This window comes from Grammomys surdaster, unplaced genomic scaffold, assembly GCF_004785775.1.
Source record: "Grammomys surdaster isolate TR1022 unplaced genomic scaffold, NIH_TR_1.0 339, whole genome shotgun sequence".
NCBI lineage: Eukaryota > Metazoa > Chordata > Mammalia > Rodentia > Muridae > Grammomys > Grammomys surdaster.
The window spans coordinates 711,885-738,320 of NW_021604758.1; the positions used below are offsets into that span (position 1 = coordinate 711,885).

A 26,436-nucleotide genomic window follows, 5' to 3' on the forward strand; every position below is an offset into this window, starting at 1 on the left:
CCTGCCCTGTGAAGCCCATCTCACTCCCTCCTCCCCATGTAAGACATCTCAGCACCCCCTCCACACCCCCACCAAGCGGTCTCTCCGCCCTATCCACCCTTCTCAACCCCCTGCTCCCCCCTCAAGGCATCTCAAACCTTCCTCCAACCCCTCCTCCGCCCCCTCCACCAAACTATCTCAACACCCCCCCCCAGCCCTTAGCAGTGTCATAGCTCCCACCCCATCAAGCTGTCCCCCCCACAAGCCCTCTCCCCCACCGAGCCATCTCACACCCCATAATCCCCCTTTCCTATTTTCTTTCGAATTTAGTTTTATATAATTTTTTTTACTTCCTTTTTGACCTCGGGGCTATTTACTTTCCAAATACTTGCGGTGTTTTGAGATATCCTCTTGATTTTGATTTCCGCTCTGGTAAGAGAAAATACTTCATGATATTGCAGTCTTATAAACAGTATCTAGAGCCATGGCTTGCTTCTGTGCGCTCTCTCTCTCTCTCTCTCTCTCTCTCTGTCTTCCAACTTTGCCCTTTAAATATTTGTTACATTTTTTAAAATGTATTTTTGTGCGAGCCTGCATGTATTTGTGTTCGAGCCTGTGCAGAGCTGAGGTCAGAGAGTCAGTTCTCTGCCTCCACCCTGTGGGAGCCACTGCTGTGCTCAGGCCTGAGTGCTGGCAGGCGCCTTTACTTATGGAACCGTCTCGACGATCCAATTAAATTATTTTTTTTTAAAGCAGGAGACAAAATAGGATATTCAGACATACCAAAGGTTCAGGAACATATCTGCAGCTACAGCCCACGGAATGCCACAGGAAGGCCTGGGGCAGGAGGAAAAGCTAGCAGATGGGAGTGGGGAACCCAAAGACACGACAGCCCTGTAAAGAAACACAAGCCCATCTTCAGTCTTCAAATTACTTAAAAGTCTCTTTTATACAAACTTGATTGCTTACTGAGAAACCCACGCCTGTTACCCGGCACTCAGGGGCCAAGGTAGCGTCAAGAGAAAGATGAGCTTGAGGGAGGCCCAGAGCCCAAGAACGGAGACTGTGCCCTCCATGTCCAGAGGTTCCCCTGCCTGTGTGAGTCACTGCTATGTCCCTGTGGGTCATCTTTGATCAGTCATAGACGGAGGCTATGAACTCCAAAGGAGCGTCTAGAAGGACAGAACCAAGGACCCTAGGGTGAATCACAAGTGTGAGGACCTGAGTTCAAATCCTCCCAGGAACCCACATGAAGCCAGGCACGGGGCAGCCGTAAGCAGTACTCCCTTGGTGAGACCTGAGAATCCCCAGTGACTTTTGGCTCAGCTAACCTGACGTCTGCAGCAGTGAACTAGAGACCCTGTCGAAAAAGGTAGAAATCAAGAACCAACACCCAAGGTTGTCCTCTGCCCTCTCCTCTACACAGGCACTGGGGCACAAGAGTACCTGCACATACTCAGATAGACACGATCACACACATACACTCACACACACACATTCACACACATATACACACAATCACACATACCACACACACATTCACACACATTTACACACATATACACACAATCACACATACCACACACATTCACACAGAATCACACACATTCACACAGACTCACACAGACACACTCACAGTCACACAGACACACACATTCACACACATATACACACATTCACACATACCACACACATTCACACACATATACACACATTTACACACATATACACACATTCACACATACCACACACATTCACACACATTTACACACATATACACACATTCACACACATATACACATACATTAACATATACCAAACACACATTCACACACACACAATCACACATAACACACACATTCACACAGAATCACACACACACACTCACAGTCACACAGACTCACACACACACACTCACACACACAATACTCACATTCACACATACTGACATACACGTATTCACATGCACATAAGCACACATACATGCACAAACATATATATACATCACAAACACATACATACACTAACATAAGCATACACATGCACACACAAACACACACATACACTCACTCACACAGACTCACACACTCAATACGCACATTCACACACATATAAACACACGTAGGTGCACACACACAAACACACATACATACATACATACATACATACACGAACACATACATATACTAACACACACATACACATGCATACACAAACACATGTACAGACACACAGACACAGAGATACAGTAACATATGCACAAACAGGATACATTCATAAACACGAACACACACACCAATCTTTGTAAATCAGGTGGTCTTTCTAGTCCCTTCCAGTTGCTGCTCTCAGTGCACTCGGTAAAACTATTTTACAAGACACATATCCTCCTGGGGCTGGAGACGTGACTCAGCAATTAAGAGCACTGGCTGGTCTTCCAGAGGACACTGGTTCAAGTCCCAGCACCCACATGGTGGCTCACAACCTCTGTAACTTGTCTCAGAGGATCTGATGCCCTTTTCTGATCTCCTCAGGCATCAGGCATGCGTGTGGAACACACACACACACAGACACGCACAGAGAGACACACACAGGCAAAACACCCACACAGAGGACATTTTAAAAACTAAAATAAGTCTGGGTGTGTGAGGCCAGGTGGTGGTAGCGCACGCCTTTAATCCCAGCACCTGGGAGGCAGAGGTAGGCGGATTTCTGAGTTCGAGGCCAGCCTGGTCTACAGAGTGAGTTCCAGGACAGCCAGGGCTACACAGAGAAACCCTGTCTCGAAAAACAAAAACAAAAACAAAACAAACAAACAAAAAAGACTGGGTGTGGTTGTGTCACCTCTAAACATAGCACTCAGGAGGAAGAGGCAGGTGAATCTCTGAGTTTGAGGCCATCCGGGTCTACAGAGTGAGTTCCAGGACAGCCAGGGCTACACAGAGAAACCCTGTCTCAAACATATATGCATGTAGATAGAGAGAGTATTTATACACATGCATTATGTTATGTATGCATGGCACAGGTCTATAATCCCAGAAAACAGGGCGTGAATGACAAGGATCTAAAGGTTATAACTCTCCAGGGAGTTCCGGGCCAGCCTGGGATACATGAGACCTTGCCCTCCCCGCCTCCAAAAAAAATATTCCAGTAAAAATTTAGATTATCCACAAGCTCCAGGTGGCAGTATTGTCCCCCCATCCCAGGTTGGTCATTCTTGAAAACTTGGAACTAGAGACTACGAAAAGTCAGAACCAGGCTTAAGGTAAACTGTGATTTTCCCACAGGCAACAACAGCGTGTCTTCTCGGGATTTCCAACAGAGGGCGGCAGAGAGCCATGGAGCAGCCTACATAGCTGGGCATTTTAATATCACAGGTACAGGCTTAGCCACACCCTGGATTCTACAGACAATGCCTAGGGTGCTTGCTGTGTCCACAGTGCAAGCGAGGCATGCTGGCTCGCTGAAGCCACCCAAGGAAGATCAACTCGGGGACACTGTGCCCACGCAGGAGATTGTCATGGGGCTGCCACCTACATAGATGCGGCTACCTCAGGGCTCCTGATAGCTATGTACATAGATTGCCAAGTACCAGATGACGTCAGTAAGCACTTTGAGCAGAAGGGATGGAAGAGAGGGTTCAGGCTGTCAACCCCGCTCCTGTATGTACCCCCAGCCTCTAGCCCTAGCTACATTCCTGCACCAATAAAGGGTCCTGCCTGTGGCCTGGTTGACCCTCAACCTGGATCCACCCAGGTCCTGGATGGAGACACCGTCCAGCCTCAACCTCTGTATTGTGTGTGTGCGCGCACACATGTGCACACAGTGTATAGACACAGTGTGCATGCCCACGTGCGCACATGTCGGTGGATGTCAGAGCTGACTGCTGAGTGTCCTCCTCTGTTGCCCTACTGTTTTGAGATGGGGTCCCACTGGACTGGACTTGCCTTTGCTGCTAGGCTGGTAGGCCAGCAAGCTCTCAGGATCTGCCTGCCTGCCACTCCCAATTTGGGTTACAGGCATTCGCAGCCGTGCCTGCCTTTTTCGTGTGCACTGGGGACTGAAACCCAGCTTCACGTGTGTCCAAAGCAAGAGCTCTGAGCCACTGAACCGTTTTCTCAGGCCCCTCACCTTTGTTCTTCACCAAATGGGCACCCTAGTTTTTTACTATCTGCTGGAGGGATGGGTCATGCCTATAATCAATCCAGCATTTGGGATACTGAGGCAGGAGGACTGCTGAGAGTTTGTGGTCAGTTGGGCTACAGAGTGCATCCAAAGTCACCTTACGATATAGAGTAAGGTATCAGGACCCTATCGCAAAGCAAAACAAGACCCCAGCATCTCCGTGAAGCTTCTGTGTGTACTAATGAAGGAAGACAGCCTTAAACAAGATACATAAAACATGTGGTACAGTGGCAACTGCCTTTGACTCTTTTCTTGCAATAAAATGCCTTGACAAGGCAGATGGGTTTTGTTTGGTTTCAGACCCTGGGACAAGGGACTGAGGTCCATATTTTACATATCAAAGCAGACCTGGCCTCCAGGTTTTCCCAGCATCCCTCAGTCCTTAACTAGCATACCCTGCCCCCAACCCTAAACTTTGCAGCCCCAGGGGCTGGGCTGCCTTTGATATCATGAATTTGGCTTGAATTGGCTCATTTTACTGGAGAAATAACCTATTAGTGTTCTCCTGGTTCACGGTTTGAGGGTACAGTCCCACATGGAGGAAAAGTCCAGGTGAGAGGATCCTGAAGTAGTTGCTCACATTACGTCCACAACAGGAAGCAGAGAAAGATGAGGGCAAGCTGCCACTTAGCTCCTTCCTCTAACGGTTCCAACCGAAGCGAGCAGATCTTCCGGCTTCAGTTAAAGAGATTGAGCTAATCCCCACAGGCACGCCCGGAGGTGAGTCTCCTGGCTGACCCCAGATGTGGCCAAGTTGACAACCAACCACAACTCTTAGGGACACCACAGGCACACTCCTGCCTGTGTTTTTCTTACCATCATGCTTAATTTTGGGAGTCCTTTACTAAGTGACTTGGGGAGATGCCTAAACATGAGTTCGGGTTCCCAGCACCTTCTAAAGTTGGGGATAGCAACGCATGCCTGTAACCCCTGATCCTGGTGGGATGGAAACAGGAGAATCCCAGGGACTCTTGGATGGCTGGTTGCTCTAACTACAGTGAGGAGCTGCATACTCCTAGAGCCACAGCCCTGTGGGGTTGAGACTGGAGGAGCTAGGGGCTGGCTGGCCACCAGAATTGTCCGCGTTTACTGAGAGGGCTCCCAGCTCAGCCAATCCAGCAGGAACCCTGGAGCACCAGGCTTGGTGAGAGACTGTCTCAAGTAATAATAGTAATGACAATTAATAATAACACCAATAATATGCAGTTGAACATGACATTGTTATGTTAACCCCATGCTCAAATTCCTTCCTTGTGGTGACTAATCAATGTCTGGCCCTACAGGGCCAGTGACAAATCGAGGCATTGGTCCTCCAAAATTTTTTTTAATTATTTATTTTATGTATATGAGTACACTGTCGCTGTCTTCAGACACACCAGAAGAGGGCATCGGATCCCATTACAGATGGTTGTGAGCCACCATGTGGTTGCTGGGAATTGAACTCAAGACCTCTGCAAGAGCAGTCGGTGCTCTTAACCACTGAGTCATCTCTCCATCCCTTCATCAAAGTTTATCGGGGGAACCAGAGAGTTTATTAGGCTTAGTCACGGAGCGAGGGTGAGGGGTTACAAGCAGGAGGAGTCCTACTGGAAGGTATGCACACAGTAGGGATAACTGCATGCATACATGGAGCTCCCTCCCTAGTCTTTTCCTGGGCTGCATACATCTACCCAGTCCCTGACACAGGTGAGTTAGGGCAGAGTTGTAAACAACTGCCTGGGAAGAGTGGCTGGACCCTCAGCTGAGGTGGCACAGCCTCCTCATCCCCCTTCTTCTAGGGAACTCAAAGGTCACCAAGCCCATCGGTGGTGGCCTTTTGCCAGTGGCACAGCAGAGCTTCTGGAGAGGACAGGGCTTAGAGGACAGTCTTGGACCTCACCTCTGTCACATACAGGCCCTTTCATTCGTGAGCACATCTGCTTACATCTGCAGACACATCTCCACTCCCAGGCGCACCTGAGCACACAATACAGGCACACCTGCTTACACACACGGACACACCTGAACACATAGGCACACCTGCATATAGCACACATACTGGGTAAGCACACCTGCAAACACACATACACACACACACACACATGCACACACACTCTTTTTTCTTTTTTTTTTTTTAACTGAGACAGGATTTCTCTCTGTAGCAATGGCTATTCTGGAACTCACTCTGTAGACCAGGCTGGCCTCAAACTCAGATCTGCCTGCCTCTGCCTCCTGAGTGATGGGACTGAAGTGTGTGCCACCACTGCCTGACATGTGTTTTGTTTTCGGGGGGGAGGGGTCTTTTTTGTTTAGTCTTTTTTTTTTTTTTTTTGGAGCTGAGGCAAGAGCTGTATCACTGAGCTAAATCCCCAACCTCCACCTCTAATTTTCAACAAAAACCCTGACTCTAGTTGATTTTAAAACAAAATAGCATATCAGCTGGTAGCCAGAATTAAGGGTGGGGTAAATTTTTAAAGGGGACAGAGACATCTAAGAATGTGCTAGTTTTTTTGTTTCTTTTGGAGCAGGGTGGTACTAGGAACTGAACTCAGGGCTACCCACACTAAGCGTGCACAATACCACTCAGCCAGTCTCACCCACCCAAGCTTCTTTCCACATAAGGTCAGAGAATCCTCATTAAAACGGAGACAAAAGGAGTGGCCAAAAGACTAAAAAGCCAAGAAGCCAAGAAGCAAAAAGAACCTGTTATCCTCGGTGCCCACAGAGGTTAGGAATCCAAGTCATTTCAGCATCCAGAAACAGACACTGTAGGTGGTAGGTTTGTTGTGGAGTCATGTCCTACGGCGATCAAAACACCAGGGGGCGCTGCCCCGGACCCAAAGGCCTGAGAGGGTTACTATTCAGGCCTAGGTAGGTCAGCCTCTGACCACAGCGGTCTCTGTGTAAGAGGGGTGTGTAAGAGGAAGGTATCCTCGGATCAGGAGTGATTATCATCATTTAGGGATGTAAACTAGAGGGATACCCACACCCCCAAAGCCTAGATTCAGAGAGGTTTAACAAAAGAAAGCAAACCCCAGTCTTGACTAAGAGTAAAGCTGAATTTAGGAAACAGGACCAGAATGAAGGGGTGGGGACTAAGCCACTTGATATCCACAGAACCTGGGCCGAGTCTTGGGTTGGGGATCCCAGAACTGTGCTAAGAATTTAATCGGGCCAAACCAATGAAGATGCTAGGACTTCTGTCGGCATTAACCAAACGCTACCACGCACTGGAGCCCTCGGCGATCCAAGAACAAAGACTGAGTCAGATGCCACAGGTGGTACGAGTGTCCACCAAGAGGCGGAGTCAGGTGGGAGACACAGAGTGAAGCCTAGGCTTTCGGTCCCGGGTCCTGCTCAGGCTCGGTGCCCGGCACCCCTCGTATGTCCGGCAGCAGGCGACAGCCAGCCACGATATCCAGGCGCTCGGCGAGCGCGCAGAGGTCCCCGCGCGCCAGGCGCACGCTGTGGGCGGCCGCCAGTCCGGTGGCCTGGGCAGCCGCCAGCCTCCCGGCCAGGGCCGCCACATCGCGACCCGCACGGCGGTACACGCCGCTCACCGCAGCCGCTACGTCGTGGTCTAGGCGCGTCTGGCTTTCAGCCAACCGGAGCTGCAGCAGCGAGCGCGCAGGCGCTACGGCAGGGGTCTCCTCGGTGCCCCACGTCTCCACCGCATCGCGCTGCACCACGAGCGGGGGCAGGTCTCCCGGCGCGACCGTGGGCTCGGGCTCCGGCTCTGAGTCGGTCTCCGCCGCCTCCCCGGCCACACGCAGCCCCGTGGGGCGGCCGCGCGTCGGGCCCGAGGGACCCAGGTATAGCTCCTCCTCCTCGGACGAGGATGCAGACAGCTCCGAGTCGGTCTCCGCCGCTTCCCCGGGTACCACTGTCCCCGGCCTTCGCCGCCGACCCTGGGACGACGCCATGGCGCGGAGCTGGAGAAGAGGAGTTGAGCGGAGGTGAGGTCCTGAGTCCCAGCGCCTTCACCGCCACCCCATCCAGCCCTGGCTCGGCCTCAGTTTCCTCTGGTGTCCACATGGGTTGGAATTGTGCATCTCTGTAGCATTCGTGTGCACACCGGGGAAACCGAGGACCGGCCAGGCAAAGCCTTGGAACTAGGTCCCGCGAGATGGCTCAGATGGGGAAAGGCACTTGCAGCCAAGCCTGACACCAAGAGTTCGTTCGACCCCTGGGACCCAGACGGTGGAAGGAGCGCGCTGAGGCCCGTAAAGTTGTCCTCTGAGTACAACACGCGTGCTGTGGGACGCACCCGCACAAACACATTAAATAATATAAAATAGCAAGGTCTTTAATTCCCGGCACCAGAGGCAGGAAGATCTCTGTGAGTTCGAGATCAGCCTGATTTACAATAGTGCCAGGCCATCCAGCACGACATACATGTTGAGACATACATTGTCTCAAAATAATACTGAGTTTTAATAATAATAATAATAATAATAAGTTTTAAAAGCTTTGTAACCAAGAGTTCCCAGAGTCCGCCAGCACAGGCCACACCCTCCACTGTCCTCCAGCCCAGCTAGCACTAGGCCGCATCGGCACCAGGACAAACACCGAAAGGACGACCGCCCGAGGGGACACTTAACAAGAGCCACCGACACTAGAGTCCCGGAAAGCCATACCCGGTCTCCGAAGCTCTGAGCCCAAGGGATCCGCCGCCTGGCGGAAGTGAGGCGTTCGCTCCGCCGAGCGTCACGTGAATCGAGGTCTGGCCAATAGGAAAGCGGTTAGACCAGTCGCTTCCGTGTTGTGGGTTTATTTATTTATCTGTTTGTTTATTTAGGAAAATTCTGTGTAAGGCGTGAATTTATTTATTTATTTATTTATTTTAAACTTGGACCGGCACACGAATCAGAGAGTCAGCCAATCAGATGTCCGAAGACTCGGAAACAGGGAGGGAAGTGAAGTAAGGGCGGAAGAGGTTAACATGCGCAGCCAAGGAAAAGGCTCGGTGGGTCCGCCCCCTTGAGTCAAGGAGGAGGCGGGGCTAAATCAGAACACCAATCATATCAGGTCTGCTTCCCGAGCTGACCAATGGGAGTCGGAAGCGTTGGCTAGGTGTGAGGGGCGCGAGGCAGCGAATGGCGGACGCAGTGCTGTTCGAGTTTCTGCACACCGAGATGGTGGCGGAGCTGTGGGCCCCGGACCCGGACCCTGGCTCGGGGGTGAGCGGCACGCCGTGGCCTCGGGGTGGAGAAGTGGGGTGTGGTCGAGCCTTATGGCAGGTCATTGCTGAGGCGGAACGAGATGACTCGGGGCAAGGCGCCCAGTTCCAGGCCTGGTCCTGGGGCGCCGTTGATAATTAGGGTAATTGTCTGTTATTGGGCTCAGATGAGGACTCGCCTCACCACCCACTTAGTGTGCAACTCAACATCTTAATCTTCCTATCCTTCCGTTTCCTCCTTAGAAAATGCACCCTAACCATACCCTGTCCCCTATGTCCCTGCTGCCTGTGTGCTGGGATAAAATGCGTGCTGATCGCGCTACACCCCAGCACACAGTGAGCTTTTTAGTATGGATTTGCCCCAGTAATGAGTAAAGACCCCACCCGGTGATGTGGAAGGTGTCGCTGAGACCACTGAAATATTGTAACCCATAATAGTTCCTCCCACTTATGTGTTCCTTTGTGCCTTCCTGTTCCTGTTCCTCCCGTCCTCCTTCCATTGTCTTCCATCCCATCCCAGGGAGGTCATGAAGAGACAGCTTTGCGCTGAGAAACGTGCTCTAGGAAGAGGGGAGCCTGCTTCCTCTCTGCTGTCACCTTGACTCAATAAAGAGTTTAAAATAGCTTTCTGTGAGCCTACACAGACATGAGCTTGCTGGGAGCTCCCCTTGTAGGTCCTAACTGCTGCCACTGACTGTGCTGGGGGTCCTACAGCCAAGATAATAGAGTTGGTGGGCGTGGGACTTGAGCATCAGGTCTCAGAGTGACTATAGGCTACATGGCAGTTTGAACTCTCATGACTTCGTTCGAGCTCAAGACCTGTGGTAGAGACTCTCTGCTCTCTCCTAATCCTCTCTGTTCTTCCCTGAGTATCCCCCAACCCAGGTCCAGTAGTTCTTGAAGCAGGTTTTCCCTGTACAGCCCAGGCTGGCTTCTGGTGATCCTCCTGCCTCTGCCTGGAAAGTACTAGGATTACGGGCTCTCCTGTGTCTGGTTTGCATGCTGTGACCCCAGTGTGGTACAGTTGGCCTCTACACCCCAAAGTGCTGCATGCCCGGAGTCAGGATCTCTCGTTTATACACTGTTCTACTCCCAAGCCCACCATCCTGCTGCCTGCACTTCCCAAGGGCTGGAATTGGAGGCAGAGATGTCTTTTTTTAGTTCATTACATCTTTAATGATTATTTACTAACTCTTAAATTTTTTCCTAAACAGTATGGTATAACTATATAGTAATTACATTGTATTAGCATTATAATCATCTAGAAAGGATTTATAGTCTATAAGAAAGCTAGGATTTGGCTTAGCAGTGAAGCCCCTGCCTAGAATCCCCCAGAAAGGGGCTGGGGGCGTGGCTCAGTGGAATAGCACCTGCTTAGAATCTCACAGTGATAAGCTAGGTTTGTCCTTAACAAAATAAAACAAGATCTGTGGGAGAATGTGTGTGGGCTATATGCAAACATTCCATTTCATAAAAGGACTTTTGCAATTTTTCCTGTAGAGGTCAAGAGCAGGGCCCTAGAACAATGCCTGAGGCAAACGACTTGTCTTGGTTTTTTCAGGACTGGGGATTTGGAAGCTGCACAGGCCCCGAGGAGATCAAAACCAAAAGCTCAGCCCCTCACCTCCAGAATTTGTTCCTGGGTAGGGGCCTGCCTGACCCAACTGATCTTTGCTTTTTACTGCATGTCACATGACCCAGCATGCTCTCTTTATGTATTGCCTCTGTTTTTCCCACCCAGGATCATGTGACTAGTACGGTCAGCCCTAGAAACGAAGTGACTGGCCCCTCTGGTCTGTTCTTAGGGGCAGTAGGGTCCCTGCTTTGTCTCCTCCAGGAGAATAAGAGACTCAAAATATCCAAGAGCCTTTGAAGGCTTTGCTGTCCCTATGTCGGTGAGATGGCTGGGGTAAGGGCTTCTTCTCCCTGCTGTCCCAGTCTGTTCTTCCCCCTTCCCCCATTCTGTTGTCCCCTCACCCCTGACCCTGCCACTCCAGTCCTTTCAGCTCACCAGATACTTAATTGACCCATGCCCAGGGACAGGCAGAGGGAGGCCAGCACTGACCTCAGCTGTGTCTCTGTCACCATGTGAGAAACCGAGGCCACTGTATCCAGGTCACACATCAGGACATCCACCCCAGGCAGTGTTCAGTCTGTAGAAGGAAACTGAAGCATGCTGATGGCCCTTCTGGCCTCTCTGCTCCCTTGGCTGGGCTGCTGGCCTTCCCTGTATCTACAACCAGGGTGTCTGGGGGCACCGTCTATGGATCTGTCACTCTTGCGGTAAATATTGAATATTAATTGGAGGTTCCAGTAGAAGACACTTTTATATTTGTAATAAGCCTTAATCAGCACTAGAGCTGGAGCTCCCCTCTGGCAACAGAGCTTCTGAGAACATTCGGAAAGCTTGAGCCGCAGAGAGTTGGACTTTCCTCGTTTGTCACTATAGGCAACATGGATACAGGTTTGTTCCTCTGTGGTAGAGCCAGTGTGGACTCTGAGGAAAGCAGTGGCCCCCAGGGACCCGAGGCTCGCTCACCACCCACCAGTTCTAGGTTCTAGAGCCTGGGAACACAGCCATCTCTTTTCTGGGGTTCTTTCTCCAGCTAATGGTGTCACATTGGCCAGGGGCTGTCACCTCCTCTGATGGACACAGATGCTGTGCAGGGTGTCGCAATAAGACAGATGGATTTGTGGCTTGAATTCCCCCGAGGATCCCAAGAGACAGTTACTAGGGCTGCCTTCCTTTTGCACACAAAGAAACTAAGACGCAGACTTTCAGTAACACCGCATCTTCCTGATGGACTCCCTCCATGTGGGAAGTATCAGGGTGTATCTCAACCCAGGCACTCAGAACACCAGATACCAGATAACACCAGCACAAAGCGACTGATTCAACAAAGGGCTCCCAGGTGCTGCCCTGCAAGTCATGATGGGGCGTGAGTGTGTGTGTGTGTGTGTGTGTGTGCACACGTGTGTGTGTGTGCACGCGTGCACGCGCAAACATGCGCTTGCTCGTGTGCAGGCACCTGTGTCTGTCTTCCATCAAAGCCAGCCCTTTTCTCCTCGCTTATGCTGGAGGAAGCTTGCACAGCCCGCCTCACCATCTTCCTAGAGGAAGCCTCGAGAAGCCTGGCACCTCAGTGAAGTGACTTTAACTACATTCATTTATTTTGTAGGGAATGGACCACAGCATGAATGTGAAGGTCAGAGGCAACTTGTTGTTGAGACAGGGTCTCTCTGTGTAGCCCTGGCTGTCCTGGAACTCACTCTGTAGACCAGGCTGGCCTCGAACTCAGAGCCACGTTCTCTGCCTCCCGGGTGCTGGAATTAAAGGCGTGTGCCACCACACGTGGCCAGAGGACTACTTCTGGTGGTCACTTCTACCATGTGAGACTCCAGAATGCAACTTGGGTCCTCAGGCTTAGAAGCATCTTTACCACTGAGCCATTTTGCTGGCTTGCTTTGATTTTTATTTTTTGTTTTATTTATTTATTTTATTTTTTTGAGACAAAGTTTCTGTATTTTGAAGTTCAAGCTGTCCTGGAACTCACTATGTAGACCAAGCTGGCCTTAAAGTCACAGATATCCACCTGCCTCTGCCTCCAGAGTGCTGGGGTGACTCAATATGTAGGTCCAGCTGGCCTCGAGTTTATAATTGTTCTACCTCAACCTCCCACACGCTACGCTCAGAGACCTGTACCACTGTGCCTGGCTGACAGCTTGATCTGAAATGTAGATGGCTTTCACCCAGGCTGCCTCCCCTGAGCTGACATTTCGTTTGAACGTGGTGCTGGGGTTGGACTGGACACAAGTTCAGGCTTACTAGGTGAATACCTTACCAGTGAGCCATGCCCCCAGCCCTTTTCTGTAAGTCTGTGAGACAGAACCCAGGCTGGCTTCAGCTCACCCTGGCTGAGGATGACCGCATGCCCCTGGTCCACCCACCTCCGACTCCCAGATGTTGGGAACATAGGGATAGGGATAGCCTATAGTCTTGTATTTTTTTTTTTTTTAAGATAGGTTTTGGCCTTGTTACCCATGCTGGGCACAAATACACTCTGTATTCAGGTACACGTGACCTTCCTGCCTCAGCCTCCCAGAGAGCAGAAGTGACAGGTGATAGGTCCGCAGTGGCACCAGGCAGCTTCTTAACCCTTCTGAAGCCCAGCTGGCCTTAGTTGTCCACCCATCCCCCTGCCCTCCAGTCCCCCCCCCATCCCCTACCCCCACCAGGCTGAAGGCAAGCAGCATTCCTGCGAGCATCTGCAGCAGTGTCCCTGCTCAGCCCCAGTCTCCCTACGTCTCTGGTTGGGTGCTTGCGCTGGCCCCTGATGGCCTAGGTGAACTTGGCAGCTAGGCTCCAGCCTCAGAGACAGCATGGGGTTGGGGCAGGCAAGAGGAACTGGGCTCAGGGACTCAGCCTGGGCAGGGGGCCAGCACTGCTTCCAGGGATCTGATGGAAGGATCTGGAAGCCGAGCTTCCCTGGAATTGAGCACTGGGGAAGAAACCTGTGCGGTGTCCTCCAGCACCTCCCTTTCTCCGCCTTCTAGGGAAAGAAGAGGAGTCTGTCAGTCCTGGAGGGCCTGGGCTTCCGCGTGGGCCAGGCTCTGGGTGAGAGGTGAGAGCCAGCCCCACCTGCCTCCTTCTGCTGCTTGGGAGGGTGGGCAGACCCGAAGTTGGGGTTCCTGCTGACAAGACCTGGGGTGGGGAAGATTTCACGGGCCCACGCATGTACCGTGTGGGCCAGACTTTGTTCCACACCCTCATGCAGGCTGCCCCGGGAGACACCGGCCTTTAGGGAGGAGCTAGATGCCCTCAAGTTCCTATGCAAAGATCTGTGGGCGGCCATGTTCCAGAAGCACATGGATGGACTCCGCACCAACCATCAGGTGGGTGTGTGAGCCCAGCGCCGGCACCTGGCTTCCAGGTCAGGGGCAGTGGAAACTCCACAAGGGCCCACTGGGGACGGAGGAGGCAAGAACTCTTAGCCGGCCATTACCACCTGCCCCTTCCCCTTGGAACCCCTAAGGGAGGCCAGGACTGCAGTGAGGGGACAGGGCCATTTCTTCAACTTCAACCTCAGGAGTGATCCCTACACAGTGAGCTAGTGGCCTCGACATGATGGTTCTTGTCCCAGGCAAGTAGTCCCCACTGAGTACCCACGCTACGCTCATCCCCCCACCCCCTCACCCCCGCCACCACATCAAGGGCCAGAGAGTCAGCTTCTCCCAGCACCCTTGCAAGACAGGGACTGCTTCCTAATGCCACATGGCCAGACAACGTATCCCACATGCCTCCCAAGGATTGAATGCTGGGTTTGTGGGGATATGCGGTCCTTCCCCACTGCTGTCAATACCCAGGCCGCAGGCTCTTTTCTGTTGCCAGGGGACCTATGTGCTGCAGGACAACAGCTTCCCCCTTCTCATCGCCATGGGCTCAGGGCCACAGTATCTAGAGGAAGCCCCCAAGGTATTGGGTGAGGGACAGGACATGCCCATCTGCCCACCCTGCTAAGGCCTCTCCTGGGGCTTGGGCCTGGCCTCCCCTTTTCCCACACTGTTCTGTCCCCCACCCCCACCCCAGTTCCTGGCCTTCACCTGCGGCCTTCTGTGCGGCGCCCTCCATACGCTAGGCTTCCAGAGCCTGGTCACCGCCTCCGTGGCTTCCCTGCCAGCCTGTAAGTCACTGGGGGATGGGTGCTTTGCTTCCCTTAAACGTGGTGTAGACCTTGGGGCTTCGGCATCCTCGGTCCCTCATCAGTGCGGGGAAGGGGAAGCAGATTACCAAACTGTATGTGACGTGGAATTTGAGGCCCGGAGACAGGTAACATGAATGGAATCATATGCCCAGCTGTGTCCCTGGGGTGCCTCTAAGAGAAGACGCTGGCACAGGACCCAGTGGGACATCTCATACCCTGGCCAGTCCCAGTGGCTCTGAATGGTGGACTTGACCCCTGTCTGCTATTATCTTGACCCCATGGGGCACTGCTGGACATGGACGACTCCTCCTGACCCCCCCACACACATACACACACAGCTGTCACCCCTCCCTGCCACTGTGAGGACCTGGGCTCAATGAACAGGACATGTCAGGAGCTCAGACTAGCCCTCCTGCCTCTCCCCTGTGGTCTGGAATGTGGGCCAATTGGGTGGGGCGGTACCCCTGTAACCCACTCACTGCCAGGGCCACCCAGGCTGTTGGTGTGGAATGGAGTGAACAGCTAGTCCACTCACAGCTTTCTGTCTTGGCCCTTCTGTTCCAGGTAAGTTCCAGGTGGTGATCCAGAAGTCCTGAGGACCCCAGGCTTGCCCTGCCCCAACCTCAGCCTCAGAATGTGGCCCCTGGCCCTGCCACAGTGCTCATCTTCATAGGAGGCCTTGAAGCTGAACTTGCAGGCTCTGGGGAGATCACATGTGCTTCAGACAAGGGAATGAAAGGACCAGGAGGGTCCCAGGAGGTGGGACCATCCCATGAGTTCAAAGCTGGCATGGAGGGACATTAGGGCATCACCCAGATGGCAGATGTTCAATAAAGGGTCTTTATGTGGAGACAGACCTGTGCAGTGGCTTATCACATAGCCCTCCGCACCCACACCCTCCCTGTGAGCTCTAGGCAAACCTGGCCCGGCTCACAGACTCTGCCAAACAAGTCTGGAGCTGCCCCCAGCCCAGCACGTCATATCCTGCCACCTCGTTCTGATTGTATTTGTAGCATCTGGGGCTTAAGGCTGGATCCTGCTGCCCGCTGCTGGATAAGCAGGTATCCAGGCCCAGGGGCTGCAAACTGAGGTGGCTGAGAAGTAACAGGGGCTGCTGGCTCTTCTGTTAATTGTGTGTGTGAGAGTGTGAGTGTGTGTGTATGTGTGTATGTCTGTGTGTGTGTGTGTGTGTGTGTGAGAGAGAGAGAGAGAGAGAGTGAGAGAGAGAGAGATTTGTGAGTGTGTGTGTGTGTGTGTGCCGAATCCAGCCCTCTGCAAGAGCAGTTAGCATTATTAACTACTGAGCCACCACTCCAGTTCACCACCCCTTAAGACAAGGCCTCTCAGGGTGGGACAGATGTGTCAGAAGTTAAGAGTCTTTGTTGCTCTTGCTGAGGACCCAGGTTCGATTCCTGTCACCTACATGGTGGCTCACAAGCACCCATAACTCCAGTTCCAGAGTATCCGATGCCGTGTTCTGACCTCACATCAACGCAAGCAGAACATTCATACACACGAAATGTGGCAGAAAGAGCAGCTCTCATGTAGCTCGGGTGGCCTCGAACTCATAAATGGCCCTCCTGCCTCAGCCTCCCAAGTGATGACAGGTGTGTGCCACAGGCTCAGCTGGGTCCCTGTGAGTAGGGCATCCACTGGGGAGTGTGGTCCAGATGCCATGTTCCTTAGCCTGCCCCTCCTCAGTTTCCCACAACTAAACTCTTTGTCCCTCAATTTGCGTAGTGACCCCTGCCTGGTTAGCTCCACCCTAGGCCCCTCTCAGGACCCAGCAGCCTGGGATCTCTGCACAACCTTGTGAGCAGGAGCTGGTTCACCTCTAGGTACAATCCCTGTCTCCCAGGGGACAGTCCCTAAAGAAGGGGCTTGCATCTTCTCACTGAGCTCTTTCCTGCCTGACATTACGGATTCACACGAGAAGAGAGGTCACAGACCGGCTTAGCATCCGTTTTGGCAGAGGTATACTTGGCTGTTGTGTGAGACATTCTGAAAAAGAAAAGAAGGGGCTTGAAGGACAGCTAGCAGAAAGGAAACTTCACAGTAGGAGAAAGGTAGCCAGGCCCTGACAGCAGGACCCACCTCCACCTCCACCCCCACCCCAGCTGATTCGAGTTCTACAGTATAGTGTTCCTTTGCCCAGGACCACCTCTGTCCTATTAGACACAGGGCAGGGCCCCCGAAGTCACTGCCTGCTCTCCCCACTCTGTGTGGTCTGGGGCAAGGAAGGGACTTTGTGTCTCTGGGCCTCAGTTTTCTCATCTGTGAAGTGGACACTACCACAGCCCTGTGGGTTGTGGCGATAAAGCGGGCTACTAAGTGGCCAGGCTCAGAAGCCTCTCCGGGTATGTGCTGTTGCCAGGGTACTATGTGAGGTTCCCACAGCAGCACCTGGTAAATGGGTCAGCTGGTGCTGTACCGAAGGACCAGCCCCAGGCTGGGCGGGACTCGTCTGTTTGACAACTTCAAAAAGCAGGTGCCAGCCTGGCCTATTCAGCAATGAGGAAGCCGAGGCCCAGAGAGATGAAGTCACTGACCCACAGTCACACAGCTGGGCCACAGAGGAACTAGCAGACCGTGTCTATTTGAGATTCATTCTGCCTCCTTCCTAACCCGAAGAGGTGCCCAGAAACCTGGTGTGAGGGTTGCTGTGGACTCTCCACCTCTCCTGGGTTCATCCTGTCAGGGGCATCCAGTCCTAGAGAGCAGCAGATCGGGCACCTGCCCAAAGGGCGGGGACACACGCAGGAGAACCGGCCGAGCGGGCGCCACTGGGCTCCAGCCAGGCCTGCGCGGGGCCACGGGCAGAGAGCTGGGGCCGCGGGGCCACCACCAGGTAGGTACTGAGAGCTCAGGCTGGGATGGGCGCGGGGCTGGGGGGTAGGGCGGTGTGTGGTGGCAAGTGAGGCCACTGGCCTGGCCCCCAACCCTAATCACCCAGATTCTCATCGTCCTGGGCCGGACAGCATCTCTCTCAGCTCAGCTTTGATTCATTCTCTGAACCTGTAACACGCGCTGCCCCCCAGAGGCTGCCTGTGACACCGCAGAAGGCTTCCCAGACGCCCCTTCTCTCAACTCCTTGTTTAGCCCCCACGTTTTGTTTGTTTGCTTGCTCGTTTATGCTTTTGCTTTGTGAAAGTCTCACTATGTGGCTCTTTCAAGCCTCTCACTCCCAGAGGTCCCCCTGCCTCTGTCTCCTGAGTGCTGGGATTAAAGACATGTGCCACCGTGTTGGGCAGTTCCCAACTCTTAGACTCCAGTGTAGCTCAGCTCGGTGGTTTCCCAGGTCAGGCTGCCTCAGCCTCCTCTAGTCCTCCCCGCTCAGCCCCACAGTAACCCCCGGCCATCTGGCCGCTGTCTTTCATGTGACCATGCCACTTCTCGATTCTGTGCTCACTCCAGTGACCCAGAGGAAACCCTCTCTCCCCATCTTCACTGTGCCTTTTGCCTGTCCAAGGTCATGGGGGCCATCTTAGAACCAGGGAGCCAGGGGTCCAACCAACCTGAACACTGACCCTTCTATGTAGGACCGGGCCACTGAAGTCACGGCCCGCCATGCAGAAAAACTACAATGTGCACTTCACCAAGAATGCCCGGACCCCCAATGAACGATACTTTTTGGATCCTGAGTTGGGGCACCAAAAAGGTAAGAGTTCACTTTTGAGGGGGTGGGTTGTGGCAGGAGAGGCAGGTAGGGGTGGTTGGGTGCTGAATTTATGCACAAGGGAAGAAACAGGGTCCAGGGAGAAAAGCCACAACGGGGTCCAGGTTGTGGTGGGAGGAGTTTTGCAAGTTCCAGGCTAGCCTGGGCTACAGAGTGAGACTGACTGGTCTTACTGAAAAGGGCTAAGACAGAGTCGTGTCTGTAGCACAGGCTGGCCTTGACCTAGGTTCAAACACTCCTCCTGCCTCAGCCTCCCTCGAACCTGAGACAACAGGTGTATACCACCTTGCTTGTCTCCTGTAGAGTTCAAAGGTTGAGTGTTCCCCAGGGGTGGGGGCAGGGGAGTCCTGTCTGCAAATCTCCATGATGGGGGGCAGCCTAAAGGGAAGCCATGTGGTAGGGGAAGGGAGGATAGCAGGGAGGGCCTCTGAGTCCGTGTGAGTTGGTGACTCAGGTTCCCACAACAACCAAGGCAAGTGAAGAAGGGACGGTGACTTCCCATTACGGCTGTCACAGACTCCTGGGGTCTGGCAGTTCAAGGTCCCCCTCCCTTCTCAGCTCTTGGCCTGTCCCTCCCTCCTCCATGGTCACCACACTGGCCACTTCTGACTAGCCAGGCTCTCAACCACCCTCACCCTGAGACTTTGCAGTGGGGTACCCCTTGGGATACAGGAAATTAGTCTCAGGATTTGGGGTGCCAAGATGCACAGATACCTGGTGGTGTCCTCTCTCTGTGCTCCCTGGAAAGCACAGACCCTGTGTGTCATGACTCTGCCTTTGACCACTTGTCATTTCTGGGGCCCCTGGGGCTCCCACGGATGCTCCAGTCCAGCCTCATCAAACAGCACAATCTGCTTCAAGCCAGTGTCCCCAGGGGGACCGGGACTCAGTCCCAGTCACCCCCACTTCCTTCCTTCCAGGATGCTGCCGTCAGTGGTACCAGGACCCAGTGGCCACTCACACCCATGGGCCCTATCAGCTGTCCCCCCAGGCTCACTGGCAGCAGACCTACCGCAGCCACCGAGGTGGCAGCGGCTGTCGCCGGTGTCCCCAGCCCCTCATTCTGCAGCGACAGCAGCGGCAGCAGCAGCGACAACCCCCACCCCATCCTCCTGGCCCGCTGCGGCAGCGGCTCTGTCCAGTTCACGGGTCCCAGAAGGGGTCACCCGCGATCGCCGCTGCCCGCATGGGACCAGCCAGCGCCCCGCAGCCTGCCACCTCCTCACCCAGAGCAGTATCAGCTATGGCCAGCAGCGGCCCAGCCCTGCCCTCTGCAGCCGGCGCCCTCCTGGAGCCCAGCGAGCCCACCGAGGCGCGGCCCCTGCCTGCGCCCGCAGCCTGCGGCTCCTTCACCTCCTACGGCGCCGGTGCTCAGCCCAGGCCTTCCTTCTGGGGCTGCGTCCCTGTCTGCCTTGCTTCTGCCTGGGTCTTCTGCTCCCTGGCTGGCACTTTGGGCCTGTCCTCACTCTACACACACTCTGGTCCCTGTCAGGAGGGTGCTCATCCCAACTCCTGGGTCTCTGCCTCAACTATTGGGGTCCCTGACTTCCAGGCCAGGCCTGTGTTCAGTGCCTCTGCCCTGTCCCTTGGCTGGTATCCTGCCTTTGCTGTCTCTCTTCTTAGGCCTCTGTTCACTGGCCCACAAGGCCAGGAGGACAAGGGGCAGGGGGTGATGAGGACCTGGGGCAGCTTGTTGGCCAGCTCTGGTGCTGGGGGAGTTGCGGGGGATGACACAGGTCGAGAGTAGAGGTTAAAGAAGAGGCAGGGGCTGTGTGGGGGAGGGGAGAGCACTCAGGGACAGGGGAGCTGTGGTCACTTGATATGGCGCACCATAGGAAGACAGCTCAGTGAGGAGTTGTAGGATCTCTAGGTGACAACCAGACTGAGGAGAGAGAAGACAGGCAGGAAAGGGGGCCCTGGGCTTGAAATGGGGTCTTCATATCAGACCTTTCAGGGTACAACTCAGATGCCAGGTCGTATTAGGCACAGGCACAGCCAAGGAGAGACAAGCATAGGCTTGGGGTGTCACTCAGAGAAAGGGGCCAGGAGTCCGTCAAGAGGAGGGAGGGGCTGGCAGCCTGACCAGGTTCCGGAGTCGTAGAGGAGTCGAGGACACACAGGTGCAGCTGGTAATTCATGAGGACTCACCGCACAGTTGGGCATGGTGCCCGGGGCCAGGATGCCCATTTCATACTCAGAAAAAGAGAGGCTTAGCAGAGTGAGATCACCCATTGATTAGGCACGGCTAGGGACGAGGCCTGCCGGAGCAGGTCACTGTCACCTCAGCTCACCTCATCCCAAGCTTCTTCCTGGCTCTGTCACCAGGCACTGTCCCATCCCAAAGCCCATTACACCCCATAAGGCTGACTCAGCTTCCACCTTTTAGACACCCTAATTCTAGATGAAAGAAGCAATTCTCAGGGGACAGGGTGCCCCCTGCAGAGGGGACATTACGGTGCTGGTGCCTGAGGTCCTCTGGATGAGGAACTTTTCCTAAGTGGCCATTGGATACAGGGACATTGACCAGTGTCCATGACTCTGTCTCCATGATTCCTAGTGTCTTGTCACAAGAAGAGACAAGAGGCCCACAGGCCTCAGTTCCTAAATCCCCGTGAGGAACAGAGCAGACCTGGGAAGTAAGGGCGGGGAGGGGGCTTTTGAGGGTGTGAGGGTGTCTTGGCAGCTGAGGGCATCGTGTCCCAAGAAAGCTCATAGGATTTTTCTAGAAGACACACAGGCATGTAAGGGGCTGAGCAGGCCTAGAGTTGTAGGACCAAGATAGCCAGATTCCATAAGCCTCTGGGCCGCAGAGCTGGGGACAGCACAGGGCCAGAGCCTAGAAGGAGCGGAGATGTCCTTCCATGTAGTGGTTTGACCTGGATCACCTTGGAGATTCAGGGGGGAGGAAGCTGGGGCCAGAGCAGGGCTGAAGGCATGGTGGATACATGGGAGGAGGGAAGGTGGCGCCCAACCAGTCTCCTTGACTCAGTTTCCCTTTCCCAACCCAGACATCCTGACAGAGGATGATGTCTACTGTAGCTGTCTGGCTAAAACCCTGTGTCACGTGCCTGTCCCTGTGACTGTGGGTTTCTATGCTCCCTTCGGCTGCCGTCTTCACTTGATGTTGGACAAAATCATGAGTGAGTATCTGCATGTGTGAGCGTGGGCGGGGGACGGGAAGCATAGTTTCTGGTCCCTGCCCTGTTCTCCAAGTCACACCCATTCCCCCGTCACCTCCATCCCCACCAAATCCACTCTGAAGAACCTTCTTGAAGTACACACTGGTTCCACATGGTAGCCTTGGCCGTGCTCAGTCATGGCTGGAGTTCAGCCCCTGCTAACTGTTCATGTCTGTCCCCGTGCTGTGACAAGGGTGCTGGAGAGAAAAGATCAGGATATAGAGAAGGATGTTTCTGAGTTCCAAGCCTGGGCTAGGTCATGGGCGAGATGACAGGCCTGCTCACTCATCACGGGCCTCACATCCTGCCCCAGAGCCCTCATCGCTCATGGGTCAGACACCACCAGCGCCTCCTTGGCATTTGGGAGACCCAGGAATGACCAAGAGGACAGCAAGAGCCCTGCCCTCCCTGGAACACATGTATGTGTCTTCAAACACCAAGAGGGGGAGCCTAGTTATGACAGGCTCCCTGGAGGAGGGGCAGCCAGCCGGAGAAAGACACAGGCTGTACAGTGCTGCCTTGTCCGTTCTCTTCCCACATTTTACACATTCATTCATATATCCATTCATTCATCTTGTGCCTGAGCATTTCATTCATTCATTCATTCATTCATTCATCCATCTACCCATCCATTCATCCCTCCATCCATGTATCCATTCATCATCTTGCACCCAGATATTTCATTCATTCGTTCATCTATCCATTAATATTCTTGTACCCGGTCATTTCATTCATTTATTTATTCATCCAACCATTCTCGGAGTGGCCACAACTTAAGGCCCTGGCTTTCTTGTGATATCCAGGCTGCCTCACCCTCTTGCCTGGTCCTGGCTCTTTCTACCTCCCTCCCATCTTCCTCAGGGAGGTCCCTACTTCTGTCCTCGACTTCCTCCAGGCGTCCCCCTTCCATCTACGTGCCTCTTCCTGTCCATCTCCACTGACGCCTTCCCTCCTCTCCACCCCCCCCCCCCAGCGCTGATGCAGCAGGAGGCCGCGCAGCGTGAGAGCGAGGAGCTGCAGCGCGTGCAGTGGCAGCCGCGGCGCGTGCGCGGCTGGGGTGTCCCGCAGCTGCTGTGGTTCCTGGTGTTTCTGCAGCCGGTGATCACCGAGCTGCATCTGCGGCGCAGGAACGTGCGCTTCCTGTTCATCCGCTTCAGCGCCTGGCAGTACGCGGGCACCGACAAGCTGTGGGCGGGGCTGGTGACCACGCTGTGCGAGGGCATCCGCCACCACTACGGCGCACTGCCCTTCAGCGTGTACTCCGTGCTGGGCAACAAGCCCTGTGGCCCGCGCGATGGCCTCTGCCAACGCGAGTGGCACTGCCGACGTCGCGTGTGCTTGGCGCTGCTGGCGCTGCTGGCCGCGCTGTGCCTGGGCGTGGGGCTGCTGTACCTGTCGCTGGGAGGCCATGCGCCGGGCCACGGAGAGCGTGGCGTGCTCAAAGCGCTGGGCGGCGCGGCCACCACGCTGTCTGGCTCCGGACTGCTCATGGCCGTGTACTCCGTGGGCAAGCATCTGTTCGTGAGCCAGCGCAAGAAGATCGAGCGCCTGGTGTCGCGTGAGAAGTTCGGCAGCCAGCTGGGCTTCATGTGCGAGGTGAAGAAGGAGGTGGAGCTGCTCACCGATTTCCTGTGCTTCCTGGAGATCTACCAGCGACGCCGGCTGCGCGTGGTCCTGGAGGTCACTGGGCTGGACACGTGCTATCCGGAGCGTGTGGTGGGGGTGCTAAACGCCATCAACACTCTGTTGTCCGACAGCCACGCGCCCTTCATCTTCATCCTGGTGGTGGACCCCAGCATCCTGGCGGCGTGCCTGGAGAGCGCGGGTAACATGAAGGGCACAGCGGACAACGGCTACCTGTTCCTCAACCGCACGGTCACGCTTCCCTTCTCGGTGCCGGTCATGGGCCGTCGCACCAAGTTGCAGTTCTTGCACGACGCAGTACGCAGCCGGGACGATTTGCTGTTCCGGGAGTTATCGCTCAAGCTGCAGGCGCAGAGCCCCGGGGATTTGGGCGCAGGCGAGGGTACGCAGTTGCTGGCGGTGGAGACACAGGCAGATGCCGAGCGCACGCAGGGCCGCGTGGACGCGGAGGCAGCGCGGCGCATCCAGGAGGCGCTGTGCTGCCTGCACGACGAGGGTGACTGCCTGTACGAGTACGTGCCCGACAACGTGGTGTCCATGCGGCGCATCGTTAACACGGTGCCCATCACCGTGCGCCTGTTGCAGCAGCAGCAGCAGCAGCAGCCCGACCGCGTGGGACCCACACCGCGCCACGCAGTGGCCTGGGTCGTGCTCGCCAACCAGTGGCCTTGTCGCCTCAGCTGGGTGCTGCAATGCCTGGAGGACCGCCAGCAGGCAGGGGGCGCGCCCGAGGGGCGCGCGCTTCTCTGGGACGTCTTCTGCGACAACAGTCGCGAGCTACACACCATGACCAAGGCCTTGCAGAACGTACTGGACCTGGATGGCGACCCCGAGCTTTTTGAGCGCTTTCTGGGCATCGATTTCCCCTTCACCGTGGCCGAGGCACAGAGTTTGCTGCGCTGCACAGTCAACCTGGACCATTCCATCCGTCGCCGCATGGGTCTCATCAGGGCCGTCAGCGCACTCAAGCCGCCCAGCCCTCCCAAGTCCCCATCCCAGGACGGTCCCCAGGCCAGACCCAAAGCCACTATCGCGGCAGGCACGTCCCAGGCGGGCCAAGGATCAGGACACAGTAGAGAGGCACATCAGACCCGGGACCGGACCCACGGGGGCAAGCCAAGGCCGATGGCCTAAGTCCTTTAATTTCAGAGGTGGAGAGGCTGCTTGGGTGTGGGATGGAGAACAGCAACATCCCACCTGCCCTGGTGAGGGTGTGAGGGCAAGAGCTGAGCTCAAGAGCCATGGGGTATGGGATGGCCACACACTTTGATGACTTTGGAAGGCAAAGGGCAGCAGGTAATAGATTCCTGGAGTAGACAGCTGCTAACACCAGTGTCTGAGCGAGCGGAGGAGTCAGGTGAGGAACACAGAGTCAAAGAAGCAATAAAGGAAGCTGTGGAAAGCCAGGGCTGTCTTTCATGTCCTGGATTTCTGGCTAGGTGAGGATGCCATCCGACCCACCTACTTCCTCCTCAGGGAGCCAGGCCTCTGGACTGCATCCTGGCAACTGAAGTTGGTATCCCAGGTGGTAGGAGGCTTGCGGGGGTGGTGGGTGAGGCTTCGGGGGCAGGGATGATGAAGGGCAGACGCCAAGATGACTCAGGCAAAGGGGAGCACCCAGGCCTCAGGGAATCGCAGGCCTTTGTCCCCACGCCCTAGCCTGCCCTCTGTGGGCCGGGCAGGAACTGGCACTTCCCAGGGTGGTGTCTGTGATCTCACCAGGTGGCTCCGTCCTTCAGCAAGTGTGTTTGGCCTAAGCCAGGCGGGTCTGAGCGGCACTGCCTTTCCCAGATAGGCAGGTAACTGTCTAAGAGGAACTACTGAGGCCCTTGTTTTACAAGTCACTCCTGGGACGCTGGCTGGACCTGGTTACCGACTGTGAAGCCACGTCACCAGCAGGGAAGTTGAGGAACAGGGATTGGGAAATGAAGGGAAATGTAGAGTCAGAACAAAGCCAGGCAGGAGAGTGTGAATTGTATGTGGCTGGGCTGGGCTCTTCCCTGCTAATGTGGTCAAAGATCAAGGATGGGTGTCCCTCCTGTGGGTGGCTCCGGAGTCCCCAGTGGCCAAATATGCAGCCACACACTCAGGCTGGGGGTTCTCCTCCAGTGTGGTGGGGAAGAGGAGCAGGGCTAACACTAAGCACTGAATTACAGAGATCCGAGGGCCACACGTGCCCAAGTCTTGTTCCTTTTGTCCCAGCACACTAGAAGGAGTCAGAGGCAGGCAGATCTTTGTGCATTTCAACAAGCCAGCCTGCTTTACTGAGTCCTAAGCTAGCCAGAGCTGCAGACCTATCTTGGTCAGCCAATAAAGGTTTTTGCTGCCAAGCCTGACAATCAAAATTAGGCCACTAGGACCCACAGAGTGGAAAGAGAACCAATTCCCACAAGTTGTCCTCTGACTTCCACATATGTACACACACAGAAAAAGAAAAAGTGCTCCATGGCGTGGTAGGTGACGGTGGCTAAGACCACAAGGACCCATCCTTAGATCCCAAAGCCATGTCAGGAGGTCCCCACTGCCTCTACCTGTAATTTCAGCTCCAGGGAATTCTATGCCTCTTTTGGCCCCTCTGGTCACTGCTCTCACATGCATACACACACTCATATAAAAATAAAATTAATATTCAACAAAATGACAAATACATAAATAAAAGAATAGGGGGTTCTCCAAACCCTGTTATACTTCCATATTTGGTGTGGGAGTTGCAAACATTATTCCAAGACCCAACTGCCTGAAATCTCCCAGCTCCCACCCACCAGGAATGAAGTCCTCCAACCAGGGTAATAGATAATATTCTCCACTCAGGCTTGAAAGATGGCATCAGGGCTAGGGTCAGATCCTCTGAGATGTGCTGGAGACATGGTCTGGTAGCTACAAGCATTTGCTGCTTTTGCAGAGAACCTGACCCAA

At 54.4% G+C, this 26,436-nt stretch overlaps 3 protein-coding genes across 4 annotated transcripts; 2 read left to right on the forward strand and 1 right to left on the reverse strand.

Moving 5' to 3' along the window:
* Positions 1-6,452: 6,452 nt before the first annotated feature.
* Bloc1s3 (biogenesis of lysosomal organelles complex 1 subunit 3) lies at positions 6,453-8,805 on the reverse strand. The gene is made up of 2 exons (XM_028778713.1): positions 8,778-8,805; positions 6,453-8,072 (listed from the first exon to the last, which is right to left on the reverse strand). Exon 2 carries the CDS (start codon positions 8,061-8,063, stop codon positions 7,473-7,475), a length of 591 nt encoding a protein of 196 aa, XP_028634546.1. The 5' UTR covers positions 8,064-8,072; positions 8,778-8,805; the 3' UTR covers positions 6,453-7,472.
* Positions 8,806-9,163: 358 nt separating this feature from the next.
* Trappc6a (trafficking protein particle complex 6A) lies at positions 9,164-15,871 on the forward strand. Of its 2 annotated transcripts, none has more exons than XM_028778661.1 (6): positions 9,164-9,320; positions 13,874-13,941; positions 14,095-14,212; positions 14,709-14,792; positions 14,907-15,000; positions 15,586-15,871. In XM_028778661.1, the coding sequence occupies exons 1-6, from the start codon at positions 9,237-9,239 to the stop codon at positions 15,615-15,617; spliced, it is 480 nt and encodes a 159-aa protein (XP_028634494.1). In that variant the 5' UTR covers positions 9,164-9,236; the 3' UTR covers positions 15,618-15,871. The 2 variants fall into 2 exon arrangements, with proteins under 2 accessions (XP_028634494.1, XP_028634493.1); XM_028778660.1 differs by having other exon boundaries at positions 9,200-9,320; positions 14,691-14,792.
* A 2,700-nt stretch (positions 15,872-18,571) lies between these two features.
* On the forward strand, positions 18,572-24,926 carry Nkpd1 (NTPase KAP family P-loop domain containing 1). The gene is made up of 4 exons (XM_028778703.1): positions 18,572-18,679; positions 19,618-20,064; positions 21,706-21,837; positions 22,850-24,926. Exons 1-4 carry the CDS (start codon positions 18,589-18,591, stop codon positions 24,652-24,654), a joined length of 2,475 nt encoding a protein of 824 aa, XP_028634536.1. The 5' UTR covers positions 18,572-18,588; the 3' UTR covers positions 24,655-24,926.
* The last annotated feature ends 1,510 nt before the right edge of the window (positions 24,927-26,436 follow it).

Excerpts from the sequence above, each read along its gene's own strand:
- Bloc1s3 (XM_028778713.1), bottom strand. The coding sequence starts at position 8,063 with ATGGCGTCGTCCCAGGGTCGGCGGCGAAGGCCGGGGACAGTGGTACCC.
- Trappc6a (XM_028778660.1), top strand. The coding sequence starts at position 9,237 with ATGGCGGACGCAGTGCTGTTCGAGTTTCTGCACACCGAGATGGTGGCG. Across the intron at positions 9,321-13,873 it reads ACCCGGACCCTGGCTCGGGG|GGAAAGAAGAGGAGTCTGTC; the intron begins GTGAGCGGCACG and ends TCCGCCTTCTAG. Across the intron at positions 13,942-14,094 it reads GGCCAGGCTCTGGGTGAGAG|GCTGCCCCGGGAGACACCGG; the intron begins GTGAGAGCCAGC and ends ACCCTCATGCAG.
- Nkpd1 (XM_028778703.1), top strand. The coding sequence starts at position 18,589 with ATGCAGAAAAACTACAATGTGCACTTCACCAAGAATGCCCGGACCCCC. Across the intron at positions 18,680-19,617 it reads TGAGTTGGGGCACCAAAAAG|GATGCTGCCGTCAGTGGTAC; the intron begins GTAAGAGTTCAC and ends CCTTCCTTCCAG. Across the intron at positions 20,065-21,705 it reads CTTCACCTCCTACGGCGCCG|ACATCCTGACAGAGGATGAT; the intron begins GTGCTCAGCCCA and ends TTCCCAACCCAG.